This window comes from Nannobrachium achirus (assembly GCF_963921795.1).
Source record: "Nannobrachium achirus genome assembly, chromosome: 11".
Classification (NCBI taxonomy): domain Eukaryota; kingdom Metazoa; phylum Chordata; class Actinopteri; order Myctophiformes; family Myctophidae; genus Nannobrachium; species Nannobrachium achirus.
The window spans coordinates 50,672,642-50,684,838 of record NC_137820.1 but is presented as its reverse complement, the minus strand read 5'-3'; the positions used below and the strand labels follow the sequence as shown (position 1 = coordinate 50,684,838).

Sequence of the window (12,197 nt, the reverse complement as noted above, 5' to 3'; positions counted from 1 at the left end):
GAGAGTGGTTCTCAACCCTTTTAAAATGTCAAGGACCCCCAATGTGATATGCACTGTGGTGCCACAGGCCGTCATTTTGATAAGATTAGTTATATCTGGGATACTGATCTACACTGTGAAATCCTCAGGCGAGCTGAATTGAAAAATGTGTAATTTCACACATTTGGAGCATATCCACGGGGACATCGTTTTCAATACATAAAACATCTTTAGATTAGTGGGTCTCTAAAAGTCCCATCTTAATTACAAACAAACAAAAACGTATTGCATGCTTACATCGGCAGGTACTAATCAAATTTCAACCAATAAAATGACAATGAAGCACTACTACTACTAGAGGGGTGTTGTACTGTACTCTATAGATCGTTATAAAAAATGTTGCGACGCAGTGCCAGTGTTTACCAAGGGACACAGTTAAACAATCATTAAATGTTCACTGCAACCCCACTAGGAATGTCAATAACTTAAGTGTTTCTGTGTTTTTTTATATAATTATTGATTACTCAACTCATTTTTCCTCATGGAGACACAAAGACTCTCAAATTCACCTCAAATCGCAGCTTAGGAATGCAACAAAAACTAGAACTGCACTCTGTTGAGGTGCCAACTTGCGTCTTGTGCACAACTAGGCCATGTATGGCCTACTTGTGCGCCAGCAGAGCGCGCTCACCACTGGCATCACCAGGAATGCTGGTCCCTCATTGGCTGTTAATGATGACCCTGCCAGAAATGCTGGTCCCTGATTGGGCTACGGGCTTACACACACACAGCTACCAACCTACGTACCTACATTCGCAGCCAAATGCAGTACTTGAAATTTCAAGTGGCATTTATTCCTCGGCCGAGTGGAAATGTGTGTGCAAAATTTCAGTGCACAGTTTTAATAATTTGAGGCATTTTGTTCAAAATGGAACTTAGCCAATCAGGATGGAAGGGCTAAATAATAACTAAATTGGATCACATTTGTATTTTTATTTACTGAAAAGTAACAGTTTAGGCCATACAATGTTTCCACCAGACAGTGATGATGTGTAACTAAGCACTACTTTTCTGAATGTTCTTGCAGTGCAGCACATCGACAGATGACAAATGAGATTAGTGGACAAACATGAATGCAGTATGCTTCAATACTGCATGATGTGCAATTAAGCAATCCATATCCCATCATGCACTGGGGCCATGCATTAAAGTAATGAGCTGACCTCTATTTTGGATCAAGATAGCAAGAGGAAGAGAAGTGACTATGAATAATTAAGGAGGGGTTATTATTGGGGCACGGATGTCAGGAGCCTCAGTGACTGAGCCATAAAGACTGCTAAACCGGCTAGTGTTTCAATAGGAACAGTGCCTGAAGTGAAATCCTACGGGAAAGTAAATGGGGTCAGAACAGAAGTCAAAATCTAAGTCAAATGTGCATATTCAATGACCGTGATACTCATGCATTAGTTCAATAAGTAAGGAAAAACAGAAGATCAATTCTCTCTTCAGGTGAGGGGGCGAGTCTACCAATTTAGGGGTGTTTCCCTGAAGTTCTGAACTGCCTTCACTGAATGTGTGTGTGCCAATCCATGCTTCATTTTATAGAAGTATCTTCTGAAGTTCTGTTGTATTCTATGCTACGCCGCGGCCATCGCTACACACTTATTATTAAATCTGTGGAACAGATTTTATTAAAGAAGTGCGTTTGTGGCGAGACATTCAGGGGACCTAGGCGACCTATTTGCCTATTGGCTGTCCATGTCACATGGTAACCGAGCTAGTTTCATGATTGGGAGCGGCCTTGCGCTGTTCTGGCGCTGTTCTTCTTCTCGAGTTTGGAAAAAAAGGATCCGTTCCGTTTCCTGCTTGAGCCAGATGCGAGCAGTCCTTTGTTGTCCCTGCTTAGCATTGACTTAGCATTGACAACATTGTCATGATCGTAAAACTATCTAGTTTTAAAGGGGTGGTGACATCCAAAAATAAATTTTGAGTTTTTTATGCTTTTTTTAATGTTCCCTGGCCTCAATTACACCAAAAAAAACACAACTTTTGACATGCAGTGGTTTTCCTGCTATCTGTGTGTTTGTGCCGGTTTCTGCATAATGAGTCTCAAACGCGCAGTTCATTGGATACTGGACTCATACGTCGTCAGTCCTCCTCTCTCCCAGTCTCCCTGTCTGTATTTCTCCCATAGAGTTATTTCTCCACAGCCCAAGTTTTGAGGAAGTGACCTCTTACATTATATCGTCCTTTAATTGTAAATATGGGCATATAAAATACATTTATCCATTCAAATATCTTATTTACATCAATATCCTTCATATCAAGTAGTCTGTTTATGCTTTAGTGAAATAATTAAAATCGCTATGTATTTGCGCACAGCGGAACCTCTCTCCTTCTTACCGACACTCTGTGTCGGCTGTGTCCGACTAACAGTGCACTGCTCCCCGGGGTAGAGCTAAGTGGAACCTCCCTCCTTTTACCGACACTCTGTCGTTGCTGTGACAGTGCACAGCGCACCCACACACACACACACAGACAGACAGACAGTAATGCGAGCAGACAGTAAAACGCTATAACACAAGCAATAGGTGTTTCTCTAAACTGAGGCATTTAGCCAAAATATGTTGCTATAACTACAAAGGACCATGACGTTTTTCTGCATTGCGGAGCGGAGCTGAACGTTACCGCGGCGCCGACGGTCTAAATTGAACTCCGCGAAGGTACATAGTAACCGCAGGGCTCCGGTAATGTATCGTTCCCGGGGTAAGAAAAAACACCCGCGCCTCGGCTCGTAATGACACAATTCCCCGCTGATCATGCAGACGCGTATGCCTCAGGCCAGGGCTTAGCTCAGCCTCTTTAGCTGCCATGGTTGTGTGTGTGTCTGTGTCACAGCCACTGTCTTGTGCGAAAGCAACAAAAAATGCGAGCACGCATCTCTGTGTGTTGGAGCCGGGGCGGCCGCAGATCTGTATGTGCGTGCGCGTGCGTGTGTGCGTGCGTGTGTGTGTGTGGCCACTTTGGGTACCATAGTTTGAGAATCGCTGTCCTATAAGGGCCGAAGTGATTGATTTGTATTAATAATCAAAATCTACAAAGTTACTAGTAACTAAAGCCTCCAAATGATTGTAGTGGAGAGATAAAGTGCATTTGCCTCTGAGATGTAGTGGAGTAGAAGTATAAGAATTGAAAATTGGAAAGGGTTAGGGTTAGGGTTAGGGCTAATACTCAAAATTGTACTCAAGTACATGTACTTACTGCACTATAGGCCTACTAATATTTATTTTGTTAGAATGAGTGGGAGAGAGAGGCTCCCCTGGTGGTGAGTTTAGAGTATTTCAGGTGACAGACCGTTTTTCATGACACCTAAACAGAGAGAGACACCATGGCTCCATGGAGTGGATTTTCAAGTTTAAACATTTTAAAACATGTTTTTAGGACCAGGGCAAAGACTTTTATGATTGGTAAAAACAGAATGTCATTTAACCTTTAACGTTCAGTTTTCTTTTTGGACAATAAAAACATTGACAGCCAGGGGGAAAAAAATCCATGAAGGACACGGAATGCAATCGTTCACTCGCCGTTGGAAAATTGACTTATTAGACTATTCTGGATGTGTGGCTAACGGCTAACGCTAACGTTAGCTAGCGCTAGCTGCAGGCTAACGCTAGCTAGCGCTAGCTGCAGGCTAACGCAGGCATGTTATACACAATTACTCATGGAATAAAACGGCGACCCAACTCTATTTTTGCTCTTCTACAAGCTCACAACGCGAGGAGGTTAAGTCTGTCAGAACCGCCAGATTATCCTTCTAACTGAAGTTACACAAACACTGATTATGCTACATTTTGCACTGTTAGCCCGACCAATTTAAATAGGGCACGAGTCACGTTGTTGCGCACGTAATACATTCACTTCAACCTCGTGTTGAGCAGTTAAACCTATTTGCTACGTACGTCTACAAAAACGTTCTTATTTCAAAGATAAAGTGCTTACTGAAGTCTCACAGATGTCACAGTATGGTACGCTCAAGCAGAATTACCCGTATCTTTCGTATTGTTTAATAAACAGCATTTTAATCCGATCAGACGTCATTTTCTGTTGTTTTTCAGCCATGCGACCCCATCGGTTGCGAGGTGTACTGCACTTAGATACATTAATACCTTTTTAAGGAAACGACGACCGATCGGATTAAAATGCTCCTCTTTAAATAATACGATCATTACGGGACATTCTGCTGGAGCGTACCCTATGGTGACATCCGTGAGCCTTCACTAAGCAATTTATCTTTGTAATCTGACCGTTTGTGTAGACGTACGTAGCAAATTGGTTAAACTGCTCAACAGCAGATTGTGTTGAATTCACGGTTGGCGCAGCGTAGCGTCTTTACATTTAGCCCAATAATGCTAATCTACAAAGCAATAACTAAAGTTTAAAACATACATAAACCACTTTAGCCCTATGTTATACCAAGGCTATTTGAAAATAGACGATCTACAAGCTCACAACGCATTGCGGTGCGACGCGTTGTGAGCTTGTAGATCTGCTATTTTCAAACATTTTGTACTTTTACTTTTGGTACTTTAAGTACATTTGGATACCAATACTTTTGTACTTTTACTCAAGTACATTTTTAATTCTGGACTTTTACTTGTAACAGAGTGATTCTACATTGCAGAATTGATACTTTTACTTAATTATAAAAATGTAGGTACTTTTTCCACCACTGTGTAAACGTTTGTGTTCTCATGCCAATAAAGCTTCTTTGAATTGAAGATTGAATTGAAGATTGCTCCCCATGTGGCGGAGTACACAATAATGGTAAATAAAGTATCTTACTCTAAAATAATCCATCCATCCATCCATCCATCTTCAACCGCTTATCCAGCATCGGGTCACTGGGGTAACAGTTCCAACTGAGATTTCTAGAGTTCCTTAATAATAATAAATAAAATAAACAATACTAATGATTATAATTGCGACCGTCAGGTCGCAGTTACTATGAAAACCTCCACCGCCTGTCTGTCCGTCAGTCTGTCTGTCACGTCACATCACACTTTTTTGCCCCTATCCATGTGAAATTTTCCACACACAATCCTTGTCTGCCAATCCACAACCTCCACCCTTCCAGGGACCCCCGCAGCTCCAGGGACCCCCGCCAAATTTTTTAAAACACATTTTTGAATACTGCTCCTACAGTTTTTGCCCTAAAATCACACAAATCGCTACACAGTATGTCTACACTTATCTCATCGACATGGATCTGTCCCATATAGCGCCACCATCAGGTCGATTTTTTAACACATTTTTGGACCTAAACTTTTTTTTTTTCTAAATTTTTTTTTTCAAACTTTTTTTTTTTTTTCAAAAAAATTTTTTTTTCAAACTTTTTTTACACTAACTTCAACACACCAATCCACCAGATTTTATATTGACTGTGTGTGAATTCTTGTTTATTTTTATTTTCTTGCGGATGTGCACTGATCTCAGAAATGGCCCCTAAGGAATCCTCAAGACTGAAATCAGTCCCCAGGACTGAGAACTTTAACCCCTGCTCTCATCTGAAAACGCCTCCAAGTACTTCAACTCACAGCAAGCAGATAAAACGATGTGCTTCCCGTGCCTGATCGAGGGTCTAAGGACAGGGGGGTCATTTGGTTCCTGTATAAAATGTGGGCCTGTAGAGCCATTTGAGACAGTAACATTGATTAAAGGCTATACAGCTAAAGTTGAGTTGAGCTATGATTTTGTTGGTGTCCTAAACCGTTATATTTCAGGAAATAACACTCGACAGGGAACACTGGAAATCTCTGTAGGAACTGTTACCCCCGCAACCTGATTCTGGATAAACGGTTGTAGATGGATGGTTGGATGTTCCAATGGATCCAACGTAGATACTATTTAGTCACAAGCTCACAAACTCAATATTTGGTTAAATATTTATGAAAATCCACAGACAGACCTTGCATATCTTGCATATCGGCTATTTTTGCTACCTTTACACAACATTGCTATACGATTAGATATAAAATAGGGCATCAACTTCAGAAAGAACTGCCCAGCAGCAAACATTCAATACACCTCCCCTTTGGCCTCAATGTTGCTTCCACTGTATTCACATGGTCTGAGTGCTTCAGTTGCAGCATGATGAGAACTAGCATGTACTGTCTAGCCAAATGCTTGTGAACAAGGACGAGGAGAGAAGCGAGGAAACTGATCTGGAATCGTAAATTCTTTCTTTCCCACAGTGCAGTGCAGTCGGCCTTTCTCAGAAATGCTTTCTCACACCCTCTTGATTTGCCCATCTCTCGTTTGCTTTCTTAGTTTCTTAGCTATTTGTGTTCCCACTCAATTACCTGAGTGCAGTGCATTTCATACGAACACATGCATATATATACACACATGCATGCACGCAGTCACACACACACATCACTCTGCACTTTGTTTGCATTTTCTGAACCTATCTGCTCTTTTTCATCACCCATCATCCCGCCACTCCACATTCGCTCTGATCAGTCATTGGAGGTTTTTAAATCCTTACTAGAGACTATTTTTTTCTCAAAGAAATCATTCATTTCATCTCCGTTCCAATTTTCCCCTTTGATCGCAGCCCCTACTTTGAAAACATGTGATATTCTATTCTATTCCATCGAGAAAGCTCAGAGAACAAGAATTGCAGTGCCTGCAGTGTTGCTACCGGCAATGTGGTACGTTCATGTGACAATAAAATGCCTTGAACATAAAAAACGTATTCTAGTGTGCTGTGCAGAAGCTGGGGTTCCTCTCGAGCCCCCAGAACCGCGGCAGGACAGTGAATCGCCATCGGCCATCGCCTGGTCGTCAAATCTGGGATAGCGACACTTGCGTATTGAAAACACTACTGCGTGTGCGTGTACCGTTTGAAACCCCCACTGCGCATGCTTCTATAATCTGAAACGCTAGCTATTGTCTATCTGTTGGCTCCCAATTTGAGCCAACCAGGAAGTAGAGTGTTCTTCCGGGTGTTTCAAACGCCACTGAGCAACCTTCATTGAAATGAATAGCTGGGGGCGGGGCAGTCCGTCCTCAAGATCAGTGGTTCTCAACCTTTTCAGGACCCCCCCACCCTGATGAGCACTAAGAGTTGAGGCATTACATTTTGTATAACACGGTTCTCTATTGTGAAAATAGCATATCTACATGCTCACAGCACCTCGCGTTGCGAGGCGTTGAGAGCATGTAGATTGGCTATTTCCACAATTTCTGTCTCTAATATTTGACAATTTGGCCGATGTTTGATTTGTAATTTTAGAGGTATTAAAAAAGTCCTCAAATTGTCATTTTAGAAGTGTGTAGATACCCTCTATATAAACTTTGTTGTTGTTTTGTTTACTGTTGAGTGAGAAAACAATGTTTCACATCAAGTTAATCATCTGGGGACCCCCCAAAATAATTGTTCCGACCCACAGGTTGAGAACCACTGCTCTAGATCAGTGTTTTTCAAACCTTTTCATATCACGGTCCATTATCTATTCGGCATTTGAGCCATGGACCACCATTTGATGAGATCTAGCCTCTCACACCCAAGACTTGTTACTGTTGGATACGATTTTGTCCACAATCCATGCTGTCTTGACGTGGCACCATAGGAGAGATCACAGGCACACGTTGATCAGAATACAAATTATTCTACATTCTCTAATCCAGGGGTTTTCAAAGTGGGTGACGGGGCACCCTGGGGTGCCGTGATGCCAGTCCAGGGGTGCCACGAGATAATTTGATAATATTTGGAATTCATCAATATCACTACATCAATATCACTTCACTATGCTTAGTAAAACAGACCTGATTTGCACTGTACTTGATGGGTTCTTTTTCCATCTACGACAACTCTCTTCACCAAAAATAGCAGATCTACAAGCTCACAACGCGTCAAGCTTGTAGATCGGCTATTTTTGGTGAACCTGCCCCCCAGAATAGGCATGCTAGGGTTCAAGTGGTTAAACGTCAAGTATAACGTTATTTTCAGTCAGTTCTGATGGAAACGGATATTTCTCCAATAGGATAAGTTTAGAAAAAATAACAGTGTAATTCAGGGGTGCCGTGGATGAAGAAGTTATTGACAGGGGTGCCCTGAGTCAAAAAAGTTTGAACTCCCCTGCTCTAATCATGTAGACGTCCTGTAAATGCAGATGTTCAACAATAACATAACTCTACTGTATATACCATCGTATTCTGGGAAGCAGATGGACAGCGGTGACTTAGTGATCTTGCTCTCAAACAGGTCCTTCTTGTTGAGGAACAGGATGATGGAGGTGTCCTTGAACCACTTGTTGTTGCAGATGGAGTCGAACAGCTTCAGAGACTCATGCATGCGGTTCTGTAGGAGGAAACAGAGACGTCAAAGACCATCACACTCACGTGCACGCGCACACACACACACACACACACACACACACACACACACACACACACACACACACACACACACACACACACACACACACACACACACACACACACACACACACACACACACACACACACACACACGCAATAGTAGTCACAAAATATTAAGTAAGTGAAGAAAACGTGAGTCTTTTTCCCCCAGCAGGACAAAAATATTTGAATAGTAGTTTTGTGTGTGTGTGTGTGTGTGTGTGTGTGTGTGTGTGTGTGTGTGTGTGTGTGTGTGTGTGTGTGTGTGTGTGAGAAGCAAGCGGTAAGAAATATTAGCATGCTGTCGGTCAGTCAGTTGGCCAACCAAGGAAATGCGCTCAACTAGCTTATTAACAAATGCTATCCATACAATACATGCTGTTAAATTACTGATGGGAGGGGGGGCATAATTATTTGCATTTTGCTGTCATTGCTAAATAAACTAAAGACTAAAAACCTACATTTCTGTAGGTTGTTTCAAATTGTTATTTTTCAGTTAGAAGCTGGTATTGTCCTTCACTAAGCAGTTGTCACTTTATTCAACCTTGAACTTGATGAATCCTAGCGTCCCTATTCTGAGGCAAAACAGCAGATCTACAAGCTCACAAGACATCGCAATGTGATGCGACAAGTTCTGGGCTATTTTACTCAAATATTTCGGAGCTGTTTTCCTCAAATAGAAAAAAGGAGAGGGACTAGTATAGATCCCTGGAGGACTCCGGTTCACTAGGTTTATAAGGTTTAATTAAGCATCAGTCACTTAAGGGTTTCCAAGCATCATTACAATTCCTCCTGGAGCCCAGTGTTGGTACTGTAGATGCCACCTACTGTAGCCTGAGGCACTTGTTGGTTCATACTGTAATTAAATAATTAAACAAGGCTAAACAGTAGGGGTGTAACGATATAGTAACTGAATCGAAAAATCGATTTTAATTTGCAATGATCTACTATATTGTTTGCAAAAGCAAAATATCGTACCGTTTTGTCTTTGTATCGTATTGTATCGCTTTAAAATGTGGTAATCGTTATCGAATCGTTTTGCAATGCAAATAATTGATTGTATGGAAACTAAGTATTTGTGCCTGTATATGGTAATTTTAAGAGGGAAAATGAAAAAAGGGGTCTAATTACCTTTCCATTCCATATAGCTACTCTTGGTCTATCGATAAATGTGTGTAATCTCTGTGTTCATGTGAAGGTGGGTTTGTGCATATGTTTTGAAATATAATATCCATGTATTTGCTATAGATAATTACAGCGTTTACTTCCATAATAATAGATTTTTTACACGTTTTACACAGATTTAATTTCTTTGCTAAATAGTTACTATATCGATTTTAAATCATTGAATCGAATCGTATCGTATCGCCATGAATTAACCAATATCGTCCATGTATTGTATAGTTAACCATGTATCGTGATGCATATCGCTGTTAAAATGTATTGTTACACCCCTAGTAAACAGCTAAACAAGTGCTTCTGGTAATCACCAGAAGCTTTGTCGTCACAACCTAACTCGTTGTGAGCTTGTAGATCGGCTATTCTTGTCAAAATAGTGAAATCCATGCTCTGTACAGTATGCTTGCTTGGTTCTGTATGTTGCACTTGGTGGCTAATGCTTTGTGAAGGACAACAACTGGCTAAAATTCTAAGCGTCAAAGTTCCTTTATAATAACAACAACTTGAAAGCAGTGTCTCTCTCTCTCTATCTCTCTCGTGAAGAGATTTAGGTAAAGAATTATAGGTAAAGAAGTGAAGAGCCAGTCACATTTGAGTAGTAGGTAGGTAGGTAGGTAGCACAGCAGCAGACCAAGCAAGCAGATGTTGTCTCTCTCACACACACAAAAACACAGTTCACAAACGGAGAGAGAGAGAGAGAGAGAGAGAGAGACTCTGCTTTCAACCTTAAAACACCAACAGGTGGTGTTAGTAAACTGTGAGTACATGGACCTATCCGGAGGTTTCATACCTGTCTGCGGGCGGAGCTTCTGTAGAAGATCAGACTGCTGATTGGTTAGAGAGGACAGTCGATGTGGCGAGAGCGACAGGAGGAGTGGGAGGAGCCAGAGATGCTGGAGGGCGGAGTTTAAGAGCAGGAACAGAGGAAACAACGGAAGAGAACACCCCCCCCCCCCCCACACCGTCACCCCCTATGAGGCCTGTCACAATTATTACATAATCACCAAATCGCAATTATTTCACATAATCGCAATTATTTTGCATAATCTGCATGATTGTGTTCCATGATGTTGAACTATTTTCATTAAAAGCCAAACAGAAATGTAAAACCTATGTAAAAGTCCATATATATGGGTATTCCCCAGAATCCCTTTTATGCCCATATATGAAGATCCCTGATGTCATCGATATATATCACTGGCCACAGTGGCCAGATGGCCAAGACATGGCCCATAAATGTGTGGCTGGTTCAGACAGGGATCTCCATGTATGGGCATAAAAGGGATGTACTATATACATTACATGGATCTCCATATATGGCTAACTGGTCCGATATACATCACTGGCCAGATGGCCAAGAATTGGCGCGACCTCATATATATCTTTTTTGAAGAATTTTATACATTTTAAAACAATAGCAGATCTACAAGCTTGCAACGCGACGCGTTGCAAGCTTGTAGATCTGCTATTTTCACTAGTTTGGGTCCCGAGCAAACGTCTAATCTCTCTTTTGGGTCTCAACCTGAAAAGTTTGGGAAACACTGCTTTAGTGTGACGCTGTAATATGATCAAGTAGGGCGTTCATTTACAAAAGAATACAGAGATAACAAAATGCCTTGGAGGTTGCTGAAAAACGTATGTTGCTTTAGCTAAAATCTAAAATGAAACGGATGCTTTCCTGGTCTTACTAACAATAATTTACGTGCCAATCATAAAGTAAAATGTCATGATGGTGACAGGCCTAATCCCCATTCATACAAACATGCACAGACACTCACTCACGCACACACAGACAGACACACACGCTCACCCAGCAGTGCTGAAAGAGATGTCTGTAGGGCAAGAAGATGAAGCACTTCAACCAGCGTTTACACCCAGAGCACAGAGACAAGCAGGAACAGGGTGTGTTTGCACTTGTACGTAGTCGTAGCAGCGTGTGGGTGTGTGTTCAGGCTCAGGCTCATGGTGTTTCAGAGAGGAAACGGATAAAGGACACTGTGGCAAGGGGTGTGTGTGTGTGTGTGTGTGTGTGTGTGTGTGTGTGTGTGTGTGTGTGTGTGTGTGTGTGTGTGTGAAGATGCCTGTGAAGGATTGGTCTTTAGGAAAAAAAAAGATAAGCAAGGTAGTGTGTGTGTGTGTGTGCACACACACACGCATGACGTATCAATTTATACTGTGTATAGTATATACATCTAAGACCTATTAAGAGACCTGAAACCCTACTTTTTCACCATTCCTTCCCCATCGACAAAACACTGTAATGACATGGGGCTACCAGCAGGTGTCACCAAAATAAGACCACTGGAATGAATTTTGCGCAGTATCGCTTTAAAGCAGGATGTGACTGTGTGTTGACCTGATAAGGTCAATACACAGGACCTGGTAAACAGGCATCAGTATATATAGTGGGTCATTACTGTATCCTGATGTCTGCTATTGACTGTAACGTTGTAATGTCTTTTCACCTCCCTCCAAGGACACATTCATTTTTACTACACTATATTGACTTTGAGCTAGAGTAAGTAAGTTTTGCTGTTTTTCACATTTGTAACCCATTTTTCACTCGGTGGCAATTGTCTAAGCTGTAATCCTGGGTGCTACTCTCCTTCTGTCAACCT

The 12,197-nt window shown here is 41.6% G+C and overlaps 1 protein-coding gene across 2 annotated transcripts in view; it reads right to left on the bottom strand.

Annotated features, from left to right (window-relative positions):
• LOC308294783 (guanine nucleotide-binding protein G(o) subunit alpha) overlaps positions 1 to 12,197 on the bottom strand; it is a gene marked incomplete at its 3' end in the record, with an annotated part of 183,778 nt that overhangs the window by 14,044 nt on the left and 157,537 nt on the right. Inside the window, exon 7 of one of the 2 annotated variants that reach the window (XM_080737634.1) lies at positions 8,188 to 8,341. The exons of the other annotated variant lie outside the window; for it this stretch is intronic. Within the exon in view, the coding sequence (XP_080593760.1) occupies positions 8,188 to 8,341 (154 nt within the window). The remainder of the gene's footprint in view (positions 1 to 8,187; positions 8,342 to 12,197) is intronic. 2 annotated transcript variants of the gene reach the window in all.